General features: G+C 45.4%; 1 protein-coding gene across 1 annotated transcript in view; it reads right to left on the reverse strand.

Annotated features, from left to right (window-relative positions):
- Positions 1 to 21,880, reverse strand: part of lrpprc (leucine-rich pentatricopeptide repeat containing) — a 43,055-nt gene that overhangs the window by 7,067 nt on the left and 14,108 nt on the right. The window contains exons 17-32 of the mRNA XM_030770441.1: positions 21,722 to 21,828; positions 21,247 to 21,324; positions 21,079 to 21,147; positions 20,687 to 20,800; positions 20,405 to 20,535; positions 19,676 to 19,761; positions 15,335 to 15,542; positions 11,046 to 11,170; positions 9,628 to 9,734; positions 5,159 to 5,227; positions 4,945 to 5,035; positions 4,192 to 4,334; positions 3,076 to 3,232; positions 2,781 to 2,907; positions 601 to 689; positions 214 to 418 (exon numbers count right to left, since the gene is read on the reverse strand). Of these exons, the coding sequence (XP_030626301.1) occupies positions 214 to 418; positions 601 to 689; positions 2,781 to 2,907; positions 3,076 to 3,232; positions 4,192 to 4,334; positions 4,945 to 5,035; positions 5,159 to 5,227; positions 9,628 to 9,734; positions 11,046 to 11,170; positions 15,335 to 15,542; positions 19,676 to 19,761; positions 20,405 to 20,535; positions 20,687 to 20,800; positions 21,079 to 21,147; positions 21,247 to 21,324; positions 21,722 to 21,828 (1,906 nt within the window). The remainder of the gene's footprint in view (positions 1 to 213; positions 419 to 600; positions 690 to 2,780; positions 2,908 to 3,075; positions 3,233 to 4,191; positions 4,335 to 4,944; positions 5,036 to 5,158; positions 5,228 to 9,627; positions 9,735 to 11,045; positions 11,171 to 15,334; positions 15,543 to 19,675; positions 19,762 to 20,404; positions 20,536 to 20,686; positions 20,801 to 21,078; positions 21,148 to 21,246; positions 21,325 to 21,721; positions 21,829 to 21,880) is intronic.

The following is a 21,880-nucleotide window of genomic DNA, read 5'->3' on the forward strand; positions in this document are numbered from 1 at the left end:
AGCGGTACTGCTCTTGCAGTTGACTCTTCAAACACTTTTCCTCATTCGCTTGAATAGCCGAGAACTTTCGAATACGTTCTTTCGGTCCCACTACTGAATCTCTCGGACGTACAAAGACATTTTTATGTATTTAAAATCAAATGAAGGCTCAAAAAAAAAAAAAAAAAAAAAAATGAAGGTAGAGAAGAAGTTGTTCATAATAGCCAAACTCACTTCTTGATGTGTGCCAAAGCGGTGTTGTTGAGGAAAAGCATGCTAGACAAATTGACTGAGGGGCCAACGGTCTTAACCAGACTCTCTACTTCCTGGACAGCCTCCACATCTCCACGGCTACCGAGGCTCTGGACCAATCGGCTGATGGCTAGCTGAGAGGGCACCTGGTCAGCTTGCAGCATGTTCTTAAATGTGGCCACAGCATCTGAGAGAGAGAAACGGAAAAAAAAAAAAAAAAAAAAGAGTGTTTGTTTTCGTTTGAATAACTCAGAATGACATATCTGACATGTACTAAACACCATGTATGGTAGAAACAAGAGAAACTGTTGCCTCTTCATCGTCTTCATTGAAATGATTTGAAAATGAACTGAAGAAACACAAACTGACCTTCGATCTGATCTCGCTTCACCTGGGTGATGATGAGTAGGCTGTTGGCTGTATCACTCAGCTTGAATCCTGGTATAAGTGCACTGGCCCTACAAAAGAGACCCGGGGTGAAAATGCCAGGATGTGAGTCCAATCAAATCAAGTTTGTTTGCATTTCCACACACTCCAATAAGACACATAAAGGACTCTCTCTGCCTTTAACCTAATGTGGAGGGAAGGGGGGGGGGGGGTGGGGGCTGAATGTGTAGGGCATATTGGAGGCATCTTGAGAAAGGAGGAGAAACAATTTGACAGTGCAATCAGAGAAAGGTATGTGTGTGTGTGTGTGTGTGAGAGAGAGTGTCTGTGAGTGTGTGTGTGTGTGTGCGTGCGTGCGTGAGCGCTTTGAGCAGAGAAATCCTAGAGTCTGCAGTCTCTCACTACTCTCTGTGCTCTGTCCTTTTGCCAGGTTCTAGCCTTTCATTTTTTTCATCCTCCCGTCACTAAAACCTCAATCAAACGTCTTTTTTTTCATTATTACGCTCTCCGGGCAGATTAATCCCACCACCCAATTGAGCAGCGTCGGCGGACTCCTTATCGCCGTGGCGGCCAGCCGACAGCAGGTCTCTGGGCAGATTGTGGCGGCGGCCCGGGTCACAGTTGTTCTTATCAATCCCAAGAAAATCCCTGTGTCCTTCACTTCTCTCTCTCTCTCTCTCTCGTCTAGCACTCCAACCGCCGGACAGCCCCATCCCTCTCTCTTCTCCTCCATTCCCAATCCTCTTAATCTGCCCGTTAAGCACCCTGCTGCTCATCTCCAAGCCAACCCCTCCACCCCCACCCCCCACCCCTCCCCAAACATCTGCCAAAAGGCACACTAAGTAAATCATAAACAAGACACACACACATACACATTAAAATGTCACATCCCTGAGACACACATGCACACACACATACACATGCACATACACTGTGTGTGTGTGTGTGTGTGTGTGTGTATCCTGTGTGCTGACAAATCCGCACCCTTCGACAATATGTATTCGGGGCTTCCTCGGCCGGATAGACAGTATTATGGACTTTGACAGTATAAATGGACTTTGTGGTTCCAACAGACAGTTTTAAATGGACTTCATGGTCCCAATAGACAGTTTTGAGATTTTAGTTTTGAACTTAATACTGAGGGGGCAAACAGCTGCAAAGACAGAGGAAGACAGTGGGTTCAAATGAATGTAGTGGATAATGTGGCCTTTGTACAAGTGGTCTATAACCAATGTATGTCTGATTCATAAGTAATAAATTAAAAGAATTCTTCATTAACCCAGGAGGGTAAATTCAAAGAATACCTGGAAGGAGCTGGATCAGTTTCACTGATGTTTGTGCCAAAGAAGGACATGGTTAAGCAAAGCCCAGTAGAGAACTGTGTTCGTGTGTGTGCGTGTGTGTGTGCATGTGTGTGTGAGTGAGTGAGAGAGAGAGAGAGGGTGAGTTTGAGTGTTCAGGACTGAGTTTATGGTGAGCAGGATTAGGGGGTGATGGCTCTCTTTCGTGAGGACATATCATAAGACCAATCTTTCCATCTCCAGAAATAAAGCCTGTCCTATTTAGATAGCTTTGTGGACAGTGTCTAGAACAATCTCTGTCATCACTAATACTAAAACAACACAAAAAAAAGATCTATTGCTAATCAGCAGAAGACTGTCGTTTTTGCCTGTAGCTCAGCTCTTCTGAGAACCAAGAGATTATCTGTAAAAGTGGCATAGGGCTGCTCCCTTTGTGCATGAGAGAGAGAGAGAGAGAGAGAGAGAGAGAGAGAGAGAGAGAGAGAGAGGGAGAGAGAGGGAGAGAGAGAGAGAGCGAGAGAGAAAGAGGTGAAACAGAGAAAGCTTCTGGGCTGCTGTTTGTTGTAATTCTAGAAGGTTCCACAAGCCTACAGAACAGAATGTACCATATCTTAGAAACATAAGACCCTGCACATCTGTATGACAGTGAGAAGCGCTCTTGAGTAGCTACTCAGGGGAAGTAAAACACTGTGGAAGAACAGACTCAAAGCGAAAGGGAGTGAAAGAGAGAAAGAGCGAGACATAGACAACATGAAAGGAAAAGTCATAAACAAAGCAGGCGCATAACAGACTCGGAGAACCAGTCAAAAAAAAAAAAAAAAAAAAAAAAAAGAGGGAGGGGACCGACTCAGATATGCTTACATATCTCTGACAGCCATGGCGTCCTCGATGCTGCCCGCGGCCAGCATGGCCCTGATCAGGCTGTCGTATGGAGCAGGGCCCAGAGCCACGCCCTTGCTCTCTGCAGTCTTCAAAATACTCAAAGCCTCTGCGGGGAAAAAAAACCAGCGGGTGCATCCATATGAACAAAGACATGTACGTTTTGACTGACAAAAAGGAACTCCTCGACTGCTTTTTAGGAACGATTGACGGATTGAAGTTCTCTCATTTCAGAAGTGGGTGATTGGAAAAAACGAAAAAATGTGAGGGAGCTCACCTTTGAGTTTTCCCTTCTTACACAGAGTTAGGAGGCGCATCTGGTAATCAGCGCCCTCCTCCTTAGAGGGAGGTGGAAGCTGTGAGGCACGGCTCTCCCTGACCTCTTTAGGCTCAGCTTTGACCTCCTTGACCTGCTCAACCTGTTCATACCACATCTAAAGACAGAATAAACACCATAATGACTCATATGATTCACATCACATAAACTAACCTTAATGACTCATATGATTCATATCACACGAACTAACCTTAAATGACTCACATGATTCATATCACACAAACTAGATAGGGGGCAAGAGAGGGTATGTGAAAGCAGTTTGGGATTCATCAGTTGCTGGGAATTCAATTAAGATTATTTGTTATTTGTGCTGAATGGTCACACATTAAAGCACATCAACAAAAAGAGGTATATGAAAGAGCAGTTTCAAATGTGTGCGTAATGAAGGTTCTGTACACCATTGGATGAAGGCAAGCAAGTGGGTGCACGCGTGCGTGTGTTGATGTATGAACATGGTTTGAAATGAGCCAATAAAATTGAGGGGGGAGGGGCTAAACTACAATGAATGGGAACACATTCTGTCAGCCACAGGAACCTAATGAGGTTCTAGGGGAGTGTACGCCTAGAGGAGCAGGCAGAATAAACTCAGCCCCAATCTCCCTCAGGGAGTGACCAACAAACAACAGAGAACAAACAAGATTACATGTAGAAGTGTTTGAACTGAGCTACAGTATGTGAACTAAGCATCCGAATTGATGGGATTCGACTTAATTATAGAAGGTGGTTTAAGGACCTAAATAAGTAAGAGTGCCCTTTGCCAGCAGATGAGCCTAGTCCGTGGATATCAAACATATGGTGGCATTTGCTACACTTTGAGTACTGGTATTAATTCCAGGATTAATTCCAACTATCATCCTCAAATCCAATTTCCTTCCATTGATGTAAAAGCAGGGATTTACTAGAACAGACGGTGCAGTCATTAAATACAAACAGGGAACCCTTTCAGAACCACGCGGTTCCCGGTACATGAACGATTCCCTATGGGTTATCGGGCAGAAGTTGGACTAGAGCGTCTTTTTTTTGAGGATTTGTGCGCCTTCTCTTCTTATATTTTACCTCAGGCACCTCGAAAGGCACCTCCTGGCCGTTGCTCTTGAGAATGTCGGCGAGCAAGCGCAGGGTCCTCTCTCTGGGAATCACGTTCTCCTCCTGCATCTTCGTCCACATCGCCTCCGCCTTCCGCCAATCGTTGGTGTCCTCTGAGGACGAAGAAAAAGATCAGTGCACAGTCTCTCTCTCTCTCTCTCTCTCTCTCTCTCAAATGTGTGTGCAAACACACACATACACAAACAGACATTGACACATAAAGACACAGCCCAAACAGCCTTACCAAAATGTGCGTTGCAGTCTGAAAGGGACACACACAGACACACAGATGCAGCTGGTGGCTATCGCCAATGCCCTGTTCCATGCTGAGAGAGCAATCAAGTGCTAAGAGCCCAAATGTGACGGTGTGTCAGACACTTTGACGGAAGAGCAATTAGAGACAGCAGCAGATGTGCTGTGAGGCTTTAACAGAGGCCAAAATGAACATTGGCCAGCTTCAATCCTCATCTACTCCCCTCTAATCACATCAGAATCAATCACAGGCAGCAACTACCCAAGGTCCTTGGGCACACACATATGGACTATTTCTCTTTCACTCTTTAGCTCTCGAATACACACACACCACAGCAAACCACACGCGCACAATGACAAACTCGGGAAAAACCCATCAAAACACACCTAGACTCACACATCTATTCGATTCTTCCTCAACACTCATATTGTCTTGCAAATATCAGACACAGAGAGAGAGAGGGCACTCACTGCATAGGCGGAGCACGTAATGGTACATCTCATCTCTGTCACATTCAAACAGTTTTCCGGTTGTTTCCACAAGGTTCTCCAGAACCTCCATCTGTATAAAGATGAACAGGGCCGTCAGGAGTGCAGGTGAGTGGTGTTTATGAGAGAATTAATTTAAGAGAACATGTGTGTGTGAGTGTGTGTGTGTGTGTGTGTGTGTTCATGTGTATCTCACCTGCTGGTTCGCAATGCACTTCTCTGCGTACCACTGCAGTCTGCCTGGCCGAGCCCTTAAGCCAGGGGTCTTGAGGAGAAAAATAAGGAAACTTTCAGTAAGAATTTGAAATATTCTGTAACTGCTCAGTGATATAACTACAATTAGTGATCAAAAGGAGAAAATACAACTTTGAACCCTGAAAACAAACTCGCTCTGGCCTCAGAAGCAGAACATTTCTGATGAAAAAAAAACTGCTTTGACCACGATAAGCATTAACTAAAAACAAACATAAAATTGCTCACAGTGACTTGCTTGTAAACAATATGCACACATAGTTATAATCAAGACTTTCTTTTGTGAATATTGATGAGACTATGTCAAAATACATCATGTAGTTGGTTTTCAGATGCATCCATGGCAAGCTATGGGTGTACATGTTTTTGAAGCATTTATACACCATAAAATACACACACACACACACACACACACACACACACACACACACACACACACACGAGGTAGGTTAAGCAGCAATCTGGATTTCATCTTTCTCAACTGGGACGATATTGTTTCTTGCTAAATCCTCACAGTATTAATCTGTCAGTTACTAAGACCTCTGCGTGTCCTTTTACTTTCACTGCATCACACCAGCACTATCACAAAAACAGACAGCTAGGGAATTACACTCTTATAAAACCACCCAAAGGACAAATTAAAATTTGTTCTACCCTCTGCCATGCCTAATCTTCTTAGGAATAAGACCAAATGCAAGTGGAACATCATCTTTTTTCAGTACTGTTGCTCAAAATGTTTCAGTGGCCCCCTGGTCAGACATCTAAGCGCCCCCCTAGGGCAAATCTTCCAGGCATAATTCCACAGTGATCAGACACACGGACACACGCGCAGCCTTGTTTGTAAGGGAGTACACACTCACACAAACACACTGATTTTTTGAGCTTTCAAAGTGCAGCTAATTCTACAAAAAAGACAACTAGGTCAAATTGTTCAGACAGTTTGAAGTCTGTAACATGCACAGATACATATGAACACACACACAAACACACACACACACACACACACACACGCTATATAATAAAATACACATATAGAGAAAAATGTAACAGAGTATGAAATACAGAAAACACTGAATACATTTTAGCTCTATGTGTGGCAATATTGGTGGGGTTGAACCGCATAATGTACTGGGTCCCTGTAAAACAGACTCTGAATGTTTTCTTTAAGTTGATGTCTTTGAGCCAACGGAGGTGTACTCCTCTTTTCAGCCTTTTGCCTCAACCTCTGACTAACTCCCAGTAGATACAAGCAAACAATCCCACTTTCATTCACTACATTCATGCCCTGTACAAATACATACAGAAATTATCTCTCTAAAAATAGTCACACACTCCATCACGCATTTAAACACAGGTCACATACTCATGAGTGGTCTAACACACGCGCGCGCGCACACGCACGCACACACACACACATACACACACACACACACAGACAGAGTACTTCAGCAGTGCTACCTAACCATCCTAATTACGTCAAAACATTTACATGCATTTCACTTAATTACCCACTATTATTCATAATTCCACAATTATAGACAACAGAATCACCCACCGAGCACCTCAATGCTGCACTTAAAGCTCCAATCTAGCAGGAAAATTCCCCGAGATAGATGTCTGTTTTCTGGCTTTTCTACTTGGATATCACTGTTTTTAATTAGCGAGCGGCAGACCTAGGAGTGGTCCAATCAAAAATGACATGTAGTCTCAGCGGAACAAGAGGGGCTTTTGACCCCCAGTCAGACATGAGGACACCACTCGTACCATCGCTAGATGAACAGGCCATTTATACCAACTTGGAGAGTGGATATGTTTTACAAATATACAAATATACACATATATGTGTATGTGTGTGTGTGTATGTATAATTATATATATACACACACACACACATATATATATATATATGAATAAATAAAATAGAAAGGGAGGTCCAAGAGGGAGAAAGTCCAAAAGTGACAACACTGTGGAGTAAAAAAAAGATCTAGGAAAAAAAACTAAAAAAAAAAGCCTCAAACTCAAACTCAAGTTGAACCACTTAAACACAGGTACATGTCTTTACATCTGTCACGGCCTAATATGGTTCCAACAGTCAGCACGACCAACAATATAAATCGGTTCCATCACAATCTTTCAGCAAACAAGCAACTGCTCAGAATAAGACATATATAGTGAATTCACAATAAAATCACTATATACATTGGTGAATATATATAATATTTCACCTCATCTTAACAAAGCAGAGTAAGTGACTAACATTTTCTTGGGCTTATAAAAACTCAACATCTTAAATGAGTGACCCGCCTTTTTTTTGTTTTGTTTTGTTTTTGGTTTTTTTTATACATCTCTGACGCAGTCTCTGATACTCATGACTGTTTTCTAGCAAATCAATCTGGGTTCACTAACATGCCCTATTGGTAACCTATCAACACAACGGCCAAAAGAACAGAGTTTAATCTTTCTCCATAAGCAGAGAATCCTCGCCATTCGGGATTAAGAATCCACTAGTCTTAGCAAAGCAATGAAACACAGCATAATGATATATATAATACGAGACATATAAAAACGATATACTAAGCTGTAAAAAGATACCAGGCTGTAATCTCGCTCCATTCTGAGGCAACATCAGCCTTTTTTTTTGAGAATGCTAATGCTAAAGAATGACATTAATACAACAACTGCGCAATATTATTTTAAGATGGATTGAGATCTACGGCACAAATCTACCTCTTAGAATCAACAAGAATTAAAATACTAACTAGTTGGACAATGTCCTTGGCTGACCACCGATAGGTCATCTGCTGAAGTAATACTGAAGAACCATGCAGAAAGCATTACTGTGACTGGGGGCATAAGGGGGGGGGGGGGGGTTGAGAGAGCACAAAAGGCCAATGTAGTATCTTCTACTCCTGCTTCCTAAGCATTAGATCCAGCAGAGGGGATATTGTCTCAGGCCAAAGCCTCTGTCAGATGGCTCTTTATTATCCTAGCTTGGGCTTATTCCCCGACTATAAGAACAGTAATACACAACAATGGCAGCATAACTGAGGACAACTGTGTGCTAAGAAGGATAATATGAGGAGAGGTCTAGAGATAGTACACTGTGTAATCCTGAGAGTTCAGTGGACAAACTCTTATATGGGGTCCACACACACACACACACACACACACAGATGTACAGCAGGCAAGCAAACAGGATAGAGGTTCACATACTTTTAAATATATGTTCACCTCAGAGGACATTCAGATGAACCATAAAGGACCTCGCATGCTCCCTCGCACGAACACACACGCACGCACGCACACACGCACTTTAAAAGACAATGCATATCTTAAAATTAGGCCAGTCGAATGCACCAACTCTGGCGAGCAGACCTCCGCCCTAGCGGGCCCACAGGGGGGAGTTGAGTGGTGTCATATTAGAATGGTTGGCTAATTAAACATCTAAATGGCTTTGTCAGAGCGGCCTGTCCGCAGAAGACCCTGGACCCTGGAGACGTTATCATCTACGCAGTATGAGGAGAGAGCAGAGCGCGGTCTCAAAAGAGACCCATGGAAGATCTCACACAGACAAGAAGACATCAAACACTTCAAAATGAGACTTTTCTTAAACAGAGCCCTTTCCTTTAAAAAGTTAATAGAGATGGCAAAAATGGCACCTCAGGGACCTACTTCTTCGGACTGGAACCAGGGCAGTCAAGCGAACCCCTAGTTTTCCTCTCTTATCACCAGGTAAGGACAGTAGTAAAAATCACAATGCATCTCGGCTCTCTGAAAAGCCTCTGGGGCCCGTAGCAGCCACAAAAGCAATGACCATATGAGAGAGTATGTAGTATATGTATGAAAACATGCAATGTGACAGTACCTACATTTACAACTCATATCTGTGGGCTCAAGTTCTTCTTTATATAAATACATACAAGTTAAGAACCTGAGGTATTGTTCTTATCCAATCACATACTTGCCCAGTTCCATCGCTGTAATAAAATTAAGCTAGCCAGCCTCTGCAGGGAACCTGGCAACCCTGATACGGGCTCTTCTTCACGAACTCGCTCTCTTTCTCTCTCTCTCTCTAATGCGCGTAAGCACACACAGATACATTCCCACGAGAAATTCGGACTAATCTCCACACTTTAAGCTTGAGGAAAATTCAATAAGAACAAAACTTGGTCCAGAGTCTCTTAATTATAAAGTTGTGCTTTTCATAACCAGTGGTCTGTGCCATGGACACACTCATACAACCACCCACGTTTCCCAATAACTCCCTCCCCAGTTTGCCTTGGCCATTGTCTGGTGTGAATGGCATTAGTTCAGCTTTGGACCCAATCTAATTTAAAAGTGAAGATGGCTACGTGGCAGTAATTAACGCTGTTAAATAGCTGTGTGCTTTGGACACAATGGCGGCGGTCCCACCTCGATGATTTTGCGTGCCTCTCTGTAGCGGCCTTTCTGCATAAAAGCGAAGAAAAGGTCGTAGAGCATCGTCATCTCCCCACGCTCCTGGCTCACAAAGTCCATGGCTGTGGAACACGAGAGAGAGAGAGAGAGAGAGGAGAGAGAGAGAGAGAGAGAGAGAGGAGAGAGAGAGAGAGAGAGAGGAGAGAGAGAGAGTGAGAGAGAGAGAGAGAGAGAGAAGGGGTGAGAAGCATAAACATGAGGGCAAACAGATGCGCGCGCACACAGTTTTCCATCCTGGGGAGAATGTTCCGGGCATATTTCCGCAGCGGTCATTGTTACGGGTTTGTTTTGGAGCGGCGGTTAAGCCGCCAGACACAAAGCGCGCGCAGAGCAAACTCCTTCAGAAGAGCAGCCTAAGCAGTCCGGCGACTCAATGCTATCACGCTTCATCAGACTGCAACCAGGTGTGTGCGTGTGTGTCCGCGCGTGTGCGTGTGTGTGAAGTGGATAAGCTGGGGAGAAGGAACAGCAATAGCATTGCGAATATAGGCTACATGATGTCAAAACACATTTTGCTAATACAAAAACACAAACAAACTGTATGTTAACAGGTAGGGTATTTGAAAGCACAATGTCTATTATCTATTTTTACATGCACGGGGAAATAGAGATTCAAGTCGTTAATAACGACACAAGCGCACACAGTTAGAAATGATTTGTCCTTTACACAATGTTGCACCCAGAAATCGTCTCCTCCAACTTGATAAACTGAGAGTGATTGGATCTCAATATAGTAAGGAGAGCACAGGGCTCACTGGAGTCATGTGTAAAAGTATGACTGTTAGACCCATTTCTCTTTTTAATTTTGTGAAAGCCCTCATGTGTACTATAGCTCTGTTTGTCAGGCCGCTTTAAAGTGGCAGTGAGGGCTTATGACCCATGTGGGCGTGAGTGCGTGCGTGTGAGTGATTGGAAGAGGTTTGCTTGAGTAAGGGCAGTGTATCTGTAAGAGTAAGGTTATGAAGGTGAGGGGGGCCAGGCGGTCCGAGCGGGAAGAGAGGAAGAGAGAAGAGTGGTCCTCAACCTCTGGGGGCACTACGCCCCTAAACACTTGAATTCCACTCACCTCCCGAAACACAGAGAGCTTAACCCTTTCAGAGCCCCCTTTAAAGACGAGGCCCTATTAAAATCATGATCAGCTTGCTTCTTCAACGTGACCCCTGTGAAGGCTCTCATTGGGGGTGATGTCTCTCTCAAACACCCACATGCACACGCGCACACACATACACATACTGCACGCGACAGTCCAACCTGATCATGCGCAGATATGACATTCATAACAAGAACTGATGGGTGACACAGAGATGTGTAGCTGATGGTCATTGTGCGTGTGTGTGTATGGTTGTGTGTGTGTGTGTGTCAGTAAACCTCACCTTTCTGTAAGGCCTCGGTGTCTCCTTTCTCCACCAGGCCACAGAGGATGTCATGAATTCGGGGCAGCTGGTTGTACTGTTTGTAGCATTCTATGGCTGCGTCCAAAGCCCCGTAGAGGTCCTCACTGAGAGAAACACACACATACACAACAACTCTGGAGGGAATACATGCAGTTTTTTTTTTTTTTTTCAATGTCATGCCAATTAAGGGATCAAACACCACCATGTGGTGACAAATATATTGCAGATTACCACAATGGAAGCACTTCATGAGAAAGACCCTTCACACACAGTGCTTCCAAAGCAGAAACTGATCCAACCCATAGTTACCAGGCTTTTTTTTTTTTTTTTTTTTTGGAAACAGAAGCAACGATGCAAAAAGCTACTTGGTCTTGGCAGGAGCATGGTATTCTGGTTTTTAGACTCGACTGAGGATAGACGTCCAACTTCCCACAAAAGCCCTCAATAACCTCACCCCCAACCGCGCTGTTTGGCAGAATACGGCAACAAGACTAGGAGCCGCTCCGCGAGCTACCTTTCGCTCTTTCCGTGTCTCTCTCTCTCTCTCTCTCTCTCTCTCTCTCTCTCTCTCACCCCTGCTGAACAAAGAGCTCACTGCTCGGCTGACAGAGGGCTGATGGACGAATAAAGCGAGGGAACAGACGGGAAAAATACCACTCCAATCGCTCTATTGTGACTACAGCAGCAGCAATCGAGTGATTGGGTAATTACCATGCCAATCACACAGAGGTCAAAGCAGACAGGGCATGGGGAAGAGGGGGAGGATGGGTGGGGGGTGGGAGGTGGGAGGTGGGACAGGCAGGGCATTAGGCTTGAGAAAGTGAACCGGTGAGGTTTTAACAGGTATAATTTCTGTAGTGTTTTCGACCCTTGAGATTATACAGCCGGTCACAGAAACGTGCCGCAGAAAAGAGGTGACCTTGGTAGGGGAGCCGGAAAACGAGGGGGGGCGGGGGGGGGGGGGGGGGGGGGGGGGGGGGGGGGGGGGGGGGGAGAGATGGACAAAACAAGATGAGTGATTGAGCGGGAAACGTGAGGCAAGCTCTTAGGCAATTGCATTTAATTGAAATGAAGAGCGACAATATTATTCATCAAGCCGGAGTCAAGAGGCAACTCAAGCACACGGTTCCTGATTGAGCAATGCTCTTGAGAGTGAAACACACAGAGGGGGGTGGAGAGAGAGAGAGAGAGAGAGAGAGAGAGAGAGACAGAGAGACAGAAACAGAGAGTGTTTGAACGACAGAGAAAAAAAAGACCCTTGATAAACCGGAAGTGTAAACAAAAGTTTTGATTTCATTCTAATTTACTAAGGAATTATCAGCAATTTACAAAAAATTTACGAAGAAACATACACGATTCGTGTCTAGGCCGTTACCGTCTCCACAGAAAGATAACACGCTTCTCCTTTACATTTCCTTCATAAAAACCCATTTATGACCACCTAAAAAAGCAAGCCATTTCTGGAAGACATCTTTAGAATTCTCATCAGCACAAGATGAAGCTTCCAGAATTGCAATTACTGCCTAACCCCCTCTTCAAAAAAAAAAAAAAAAAAAGAATTAACCATGTTGAAGGCTTCATAATTTTCCTGGATACAATTTAGCTGTCACTGCTGTTCAGCTTTACTGCAACATGTTCTTGTTAATGTCACTAACTTTGCATGTCAAGCACTTTCCAGCCAATTAAGTAGAGGGAGAATTAGGGGGGGGGGTGAGAGTGCCAGTGCTTTGCACAGAGAACCTGAGGGATTAGACAAGAGAGCCCATTTCATCCCCCTCTCTCTCCTTCTTTCGCCCCATACCCCATTCCCTCCACTTTTGTTCTGGAGAGAGACTGGCAACTATGTTATCACCCATCTGATCTGGGGGAGGGGGTTTCTACATTTATATGTATACATACATACATATATATGTGTGTGTGTGTGTGTGTGTGTGTGTGTGTGTATATGTGTGTATGCATGCGCGCATGTGTGTATGTGTGTGTTGGGTGATGTGACATCAGACCTCCAGATCACTCTCGGATACACACACTCCGATGACACGTTCCAACAGGGCTGAAGTCATCCCGTCAGACTGGACCAACTGCTCGTAGCATTTTCTCATCTCTGCCTTGATTTTCCCTCTTACTTCAAACATCTTTACATTAACATCCAGTCATACCATCCCCGCACTGAACAGGCACAAGCCTTTTCGAGCACCACAGTCAGACACGCATCCATGTACATGTGAGTGTACGGCTACGTACACACACACACACTCTCACACACACACACACACACACACACACTACCCCAACGTCTGACAAGCCCTCTTCTTCTCCACCCTTCTCGTCGTTAGTGATTATACGTCCCACTTACTCCCCCTTTCCACAAAAGAAAAGTTCCTGGCAGTTTCTTTTGTTGGGCTCATTAGAGGAGGGGGTGGAAAAGCACTAATCGGGGATATGGATCAGGAGCAGCGGTTCTGGTCGTTGTGGCGACGAGCTGACGGGCTGTCAGCGCTAATCCAGAGGAGAAGTGTTCATTAAGTCATTACGGCTGACATGCTGACGAGACACTGACATCCAACGCTTTGTCCCCCTTCCTAAGCCCTAACTGACGGGGAGGAGCGTGGAGAGAGTGATGAGACGGGAGAGATAGACGGGATAGAGGAAGGAGATGGAAGGAGGGGGGAAAGAAAAAAAAAGGAGGCCGAAAATGATGGAGAGAGATGGAGAGAGAGAGAGAGAGAGAGAGAGAGAGAGAAGAGGCGAGAGCACAATTGGAAAGAGGAGGTGGAGAGAACGGACACAGAGGAGAAGAAAAGTAAATGGGTGTCTGGGGAGCTGCAGAGATGTACGCGAAGACATCACCGAAAATAGACTCCAAAAAAAAAAAAAAAAAAATTTGACCAATAACAGCGTAACAAAAAAAACCAAACAAATCTCTTAATTCACAACTACGAACATTTCCAGAAGAGAGCCTTTATCAAACTCCCTCTTGACTTTTCTTTTCTGTGTATTCACCGTTGAAGCCTGCACTGAAGGCTGACTGCTAGTCGCAGCGTATAAGAACTCTTAATGGCTATTTTTTTTTTTTTTTTTAATATCTACCGAGAGTAACTCTATTATTGCTTTTCTTTCCCCTCCTGGCTCATTAATGAACCTAAGGAAAATTACAAACCTTATCACGCAAGAGGCAGTAATTAAAGCTACGACCTCACCGGTGTGTGTTCATGCTGCTAAAATGACAGAAAAACAAACAGTCTCACAGGGGGCACACAGCAAGGGTTTGTGTGTGTGTATGTTTGTGAGTAAATTGCCAGGGAAGAAGGTGTATTGCTTAACCCTGTATCCCAAAGCAAGCATAGAGAACGGTGGGGAACAGGGTGGAAGGGAGGGGGAGGGGAGGTGGGGGTGGGGGGGTGGGGGGGGGGCCAGACACTTTAACAGCGCGCTGCGTGGATGTGGCAAATCCGGCAATTAGCGCAGGGTGCGTAATTAACATGCAAATGAGCTGATCAACTTAAAAGCGGCACTCGTAAAAAAAAAACCTGAATGGAAGCTAGAGGGCGGGGCTGAGGGAACAGCTCTGAGAGACAGAGTCTGAGGGGGGCGGGGGGGGGGGGGGGGTTTGGGCCAAATTTGCATTTTTTTTTTTCAACGAGTGGGCAATGATAGCCATCGCTACAAAAAAAGAAAAAGAAAAAAAAAAGACGGTGGAAACAGTGAACGGAAGACGATCAAATACGCTGAAGAACGGAACTGTTTGTTAACGAGTCTCACGGTGCCAGAAGAGGTGGGAGAAGCTTCTTTAAAACATCTGATTTAGGAGAAAAGTAACCAGCTTTTCATCATGGATCCTCTTTATGTCGATACTATGAGGCGAGACACTTTCCACAAAGCAGGATTTCCCGGTAAGCCAGGTAACTGGAGCCAAACGTCCAACTGTTCAAGAGCAGAAGCACCATGGAAAATACCTGTTGGACTGTCTTGACGTTTTGATGGAAGTTACTGGGCTAACTGACAAAATCCTGCTTTGTGAACCACCTCTCAGGTCCGAATAGCGTGGAGGTCCGTAAGACGAGCAGTGAACATGCTTGGCATGCCAGGAGAAACCGGGAGACATCGCCAATCAATTTAACTGCAGTCTCTTATGTCATAGAAATGGTTATGAATACATACAGAATACATCCGTCAAAAAAGAAATATCAGTCTAGGCAAAATTCATCTAAATCCCACTAAAAAAACATTCCACTTAAAGACAAGTCTCACGTAGGGCGTAAACTCACCTCTCCAGGTAAGACGTGACAAGGGGCGAACAGAGGTTCGAGGTGGGCTTGGCCAGACCCAGGGTGAAGATGGTGTCCTGTAAGCGGCGGATGGTGGCGGCGTCTTTCCTCAAGGCGATGCTGTTCAGCGTGTGAAAGAGCATGGTCGCCGTGGCGTCCTTCATCGCCACGTCCTTTTCTTTCATTTCCTTCAGCATGTCCACAGCCTCTGAAACCAGGGAGAGTAAGAGACACATTAACGAGGAATGTTAAGCATCGTGTGACCTGGCACCGCGCCGCATCGCCGCTCTAACATAACATTTCTCGTAGGATCAGTGTGACGGCACTGATAGATTCTGGCAACGTTCAAGAACAGGCTCCCAAACAGAACGCCGAGGCTGAACTACAAGTGCATCTGTTGGGTTTCTCACTGTTGTAAGACTTCAGGTACCCTAGCGATGCATAAAGGGTACCCACTACAACCGGTTAAGGATGCAAGGATCTGGAGCGTTTTAGCGTTTCGCACTTTGTGCAGTGTGCTTCACTGCCCATAATCTTAATCTAGTTTTCCAACAGACAAGGCTTAAAATTGGTAGGCCCAATGCATCGGGCTCAGATCTCCCCTGATGGGCGAGAGAAAGAGAGAGAGCGAGAGAGAGAGAGAGAGCGAGATGGGGGGGAGGTTGGGGGGGGGGGGGGTGAGTGATAAAAGGCCCCTTAGATAATTTCATGTGGGGAAAACAAACCGCTATTAAAACAGCATTTTACACCCAGCGGGAATGCAAATGCCAGCGTATAATGCCAATTCCTTGCTAATTGCTACTTGCATTTCTAAACGAGACTACAATTACCAGAGCCCCCACAATGGCAAAGCGTTTTTTTTGCATCTCCCTGCGAAAGCACGCCGGTAAATTATAGGTGTGTGACCAGTGCCCGGCGTGAACTCGGCGAGCTGCGGTCGCGGGACTGGCTCAGCTTGGCCGGCGTAATGGAGGCTTCGCCTCTTTTTTTTTTTCTTTTTTTGTTTTTTTTTTTTTGTTTTCAGTCGAGTGTTGGCTCCCATCTGCCAGCAGGGCGAGGGTCTGCCGTGCGTTCCCCTCCCAACACCCAGCAGCTGCTCTGTCAGGCAGCCAGATAATAAAGACGTGTTTACGTGCTGTTTAGAAGAGCGCTAATGGGTTGATACCGATACGGCCTGTTTGCACTGGCGATACTAATCATCTGGAGCTGGATTAGAGATGGAGAATTTAGACGGGGGGGTGGGGGGGGGGGGGTAGAGAGAGAGATAACAGCCCTCTACTAATATCAAAACAGCTTCGGTGTTTGCACACAAGCTCCGAACGCAATCTGTGACAGTAACCATCGCGTCCTCGGGCCGTGTCAGATGAGCACGCGCGTAGGTGCGCTGCGATCGCAACAAGTTAGGCGTCTTCTGAAATCCACAGGCTGCTCAGCGAGGGCGCTCCCTTCGACGCCGACGTGTGCATTTGACTGCGTGTTTGTGTGTGTGCACTTCACAGATCTGTGAAGTACATGTAGATCGCAGCGGAGAGCCCGTGCACTGGCTGGTGTTTCACCGTGGCAGGTTGACTTGTTTAATGGGGCACAATTCACTGTCTTGATCTCTCTCCCTCTCTCTCTCTCTTTCAGGCATTCAGTCACACACACACACACACACACACACACGCACACAACCCACTGCTTTGCCATCTAAATTCCAGTCTGTCACTCTGTCTCTCTCTTTCCCCTTTCATTTTGGTCCCGTTGTTATGCAAATGTTCCCCCGGCTCTCACAACAGTCTGGGGCATTAATGGGGCAAAAAGGTAGATTTGGAGTGAGGATGGAAGAGCGGAGGGGTTGCCAGGGGGATGTCATTGAGGTCATGCTGAGTTTTTAAGAGGCCGCTTTTGTATCCGATAGCGCTCAGCTCACTCAGCACAGCGACAGCGCTGTGCTACCAGTCATGGATCTTACTCTTTTCCACCACCCCATCCCACCCAACCCAACCCCACCCAACCCAACCCCCCTTCCTTTCCTTTCTTTGCTTTCTTTCTCGGGATCTGAGCGGTTACTCACAGGGCACAGGAGTCACTGAGGAGTTGTACTCGTAAAGTGCCGCGGTCAGTATGATTTGGCTGCCAGAGGTGAGCCGAAGCATTTGAGCTTAAGTGGACCGCCGGAGGGCATGATAACAGTGATATTCACGTGGGATTTGAACCAGCAACCTTCCGAACTCATGACTGATGAACCAACTGCTCCCAGACTCTTATTTATCTGTGTCACAGGAAAAGAGGTGTCTTGACAAAAATTTCATTTGGGGATAAAGGCTGCGGGTCTACTGTACTGGGATCTGGGACACAGGGCGAAAAAGTCTCTGGGATGTGACCTCTGCTACAACTGAAGAAGTCAATGAATAAATTTAAACCTATTCTATGGTTCAAACCCCAAAAGTTTTAGATAAAATTTTTTTCTAATCACATTGCAATTTTGAGGACCACCGTTCTAGTAAATGAGAGTTGGCATCCTCATTGGCAAGATGTGTCCTTGTTATCTCCTGTCCATAAATTTAAAAATAAATAAATAAATAAATAATCCCAAAGTTCCCTTTCTTGCCCAACCTACCAGACAACAAATATCAAATGAGTGAACCTCAAACCACCCCCCCCCCCAAAAAAACCCCAACGACTCGGTGAAATGCAAGGCCAGTGAACAGCAGTTGCTCCGAGAAGAGACAGCTCAAATTCTCCCTCTATGACAGAACCGTTAATCATAAATCAGACAAATCAGGCGCTCCCTGCAAATGGGTCCAAATGGGCGGCTGGCGGCAGATCATTCCTGCCCACTGCCTGATACCAGACACATGCAGGTAAACAAATATCATCCACACCATTACTCCTCCACCTAATTCTAGGCCCCTTCCACTCGGCCGCAAACAACTGCTGTTTGCAAACTTAGCAGCGCGCGGGAAGACTTGAAGAGAATAAAAAAAAAAAAAAAAACGAGTGGAAGTAAAAGGGGAGAAAGAAAAGAGTGGAAAGGACAGAAGGAGGGAGGGAGGGATGGAGGGAGAGAGAGAACGAACAGAATGAAAAAGACCATTAAGAGTGAGCATGACCGGTGTGCAGCCGTGCTTCCAGTCGTGATCTTCAACCAGGTCCAGTTGCCTTAGCGGTGGCGGAGTGCCTGGGCGCTGAGGTGTGTTAATGCGGATGACAAGCTGCCACCGCGCGACGGCCGGCTAATGGCCGCTCACGCCGCCAGACCCTCTCAATACCTCCACCCTTACGCACATTCTCTCTCACGCCGTTTGCCTCTGCTTGAATTCACATGCAAATACGTGTGTATGTGTGTACGTGTGTGTGTGTGTGAGTGTGTGAGTGTGTGAGAGGGAGAGAGAGAGCGCGCGTGTGTGTATAATGCTCAAGCACTTTCCACGACATGATACGCCATTAGTATCAGGACGGATTTCAATAATTCCGTTAAAGTGCCGCCAGTCCTGTAATTTTCCCTTGCTCTGTGACGGGCTCGGGATGAGTCCGTGAGGGACGGGAGGGAGGGGTGAGAGTGACATGCATCATGGGGGGGATGGGGGGGGGGGGGGAAGAAAAAACAGAGAGAGAGGGATAGAGCGAGCGCATATTTTCCCTGTCACTGTGTGCACAACGCAAAGATGAAACACTTTTATTGTAATTGTGTCTTACATGAGCGTGGGGATATTCACCGTGGAATTCAGATAATGGCTGATTAATATGGTGGCCGTCCAGAGAGACAGCCATCTAGCGCCTCTCTCACTCACACACACACACACGCACACACACACACACACACGCACGCACGCACGCACGCACGCACGCACACCATCTTCTGGGTCTAAATACAGCTTTTCAAAGTAATTAAACCATCAACTGAAATTTGAAATCATCTTCCATATGGAATATAAGAGGCTGAAGCGTTTCTCTTTCAGTGGTACAGATGAAAAGATATCTTACAGGACCCTCTACTCTTTCATCGGGTCGTCTCCTTGCCTCGTTTAACCGAGCCAGTAAGGCAAAGAGAATGAGAAATCTGCGTACGAGGTGCTGCTGTTTTTCACTTTAAGCCTCTGTTAACATTACCATCCACCTACCTACGGCCACCGCCGAAGACAAAGAGGGGGGAAAAAACCCAGAGCTGTTTGAGATTACTTTTACAGCACTTAAAAAGTTCATCCTCAAGAAAGTGACAGGTGATCTCTGACACACACACACATGCACGCACGCAATCGCACACACAGAAACACACAGAAACACACAAACACAAACACAAACACACACACACACACAAAAAATACATTTTCGTGAAAGAAGAGCAGAACCACTGACCTTCTGTTCTGCCATGCTTACACAGCACGCGCACCAAGGCTATGTATTTACTGGCCTCAAGTGCCACTTCAGAATCCTTCCGTGACCTGGGGAGGGGGAGGGGGGGGTGGGGAGAACATAACCCAAATACCATTTTAGCCAGTGTATCCCAAATCAAATCAAAACGATCTCATCACTAATCGATCATCATGCACATCTCAAGCTTCAATTTGAACCTGTGAAAAAAAAAAAATGCCACAACTTTAAACACAATCCAGAAACGATTCCAAACGAGTTGTACTCTGTCATCTACCACTTTGTTGGAATCTATGTACTTCTTTCTGACACTCACACACAGTGACATTTAAAGTGGCTCTGGACCTATGACATTTGTCTAACGAGAACAAAAAACACTGGACAGAAGAGGTTGGTTAAAAGCAGCGTACCAGCGTCTCCATTAGCATCAACCAGCAGCGCCCAAATGAAGTCTGTTAAACTTTCATGTCAAGCGGCGGTTCATTGTCGGACGGTCCGGTTCTTATATATTATAGCTAATAATTCTCTCCCCGTATGCTCCGTCATGTGCGTATATTAAATTTTTACGCACAGCTAGACAGTGCTGTGTATTGCGCGTTGGTAACATAGCGCTAACTGTTCTCTGTATTTTAAATGTGTCTTTATCTGTAATGCGTTGTAAAAAGTCTTAATTCTGTGCTTGTGCGTTAAGTGTGCGTGCAGGTTTCCACTCACAGCTCTCTTTTCAGATTCAGGGCCTCCTCGGCGTTGTCGTGACGACTGCAGAGGTTGATGAGCGCGGCGTAAGCCCCCACTGTCATTTCACCCTCGTGCTGGGCCTTCAGTTCTAGAGCACGTTCCAGCTTCTGTGGACAGAACACATGTACGTATGTCTGAACGAGCCGGGAGGACACGCGCCTTAAGGAACACCGTCAAACCGATGAAATGATGAATAAGACCATGGGGGAGAACGGAGGTGGGAAGAGAGGGCCGCTTTTTTGGGGTTTTTTTTTTTACCTCCTCAGCGCACAAGGCCAAGATAAGCTGTTTGAGAGTGGGTCCAATAGGCTTCCCCTCTGCTTTCAACTCCTCTAACCTCTTCTCCAAAAATATCACCTTGCCCTCAATACCCTAAAGGAGATTGTGTGTGTGTACGAGAGAGAGAGAGAGAAGGGGGGGGGGGGAGACAGACAGAAAGACAGATAGACAAGAGAAGCATGTCAAGTAAATTTCTAGACCAGTCCCTCTATAGCAGGTGTAAAAAGCATGAACATACACACACCTCAAATAATCAATCAGCACCTTTTCATCTGCTCTGACTACCTCAAAAATGTGATTATATTATTTAGATATGCACATTCACCAAGAACCATAAGAGCGATGTCAAACACACACTCAAGCACACTTACTTTAGGGGTAGGGCTGGTGGGCTCTGTGAGACTAATGGGATCTTTGCTGTCCACAAGTCCAATCACATCCTGTTTCAAACCCCCCCCCCCAAAAAAACAACGTAGGGACATTTAATTCATCTACTAACAAAATACTCCACATACTGTAGAATAAAAGTCAAGTTGTACCTTGATCAGCTCTGGGACATGTGCTGAATTAAGAGTGTTCCGGATGCCCCTGTAAATGCTCATAGGAATCATGATGTTCTGTTAAAAAAAAAATAAAAAAAAATCACATTGATAATATTCATGATCACCCATTTATGTTTCACTGGTATTATAGATCTGACGACTTAATGACTAGAAGTGCTTTTAAACTGTAACACAGCATTTTTAGACATTTAACTGAAATGGAAAAATATAGTAATAAACACCCAAAAGATAAAAATAAAACCCCCCAAAAGATAAAATGGAACAGTGAAAAAAAACAAAAAACAAAAGATAAAATGGAGCAGTAAAAAAAACCCAAAAGATAAAACGGAACAGCATAACAGAAAAAAAAAACATCCCGTGCCTGAGCATATCTATCACTGCACATTTATGTTTAGGTGTGCGTGCTATATTAGCATCAGAGTCAGGTGTGTAAATGTGTTGGTGTGTGTACCCGGCTCTTGAGCTGGCCGAAGAACTGTCGCAGCCTCTCCTCCTGGGCCTGCACTTCTGTCTCACGCATGCCGTCAATCAAGTTATACAGAAAGTAGGCCACAGTCTCTGTGGGGAGGGAAAGGGTGTGTATTATTCTCATTCTCTGCCCCTGTCCACC

The sequence above is a fragment of the Chanos chanos genome, chromosome 4, assembly GCF_902362185.1.
Source record: "Chanos chanos chromosome 4, fChaCha1.1, whole genome shotgun sequence".
In the NCBI taxonomy this organism is placed as follows: Eukaryota; Metazoa; Chordata; class Actinopteri; order Gonorynchiformes; family Chanidae; genus Chanos; species Chanos chanos.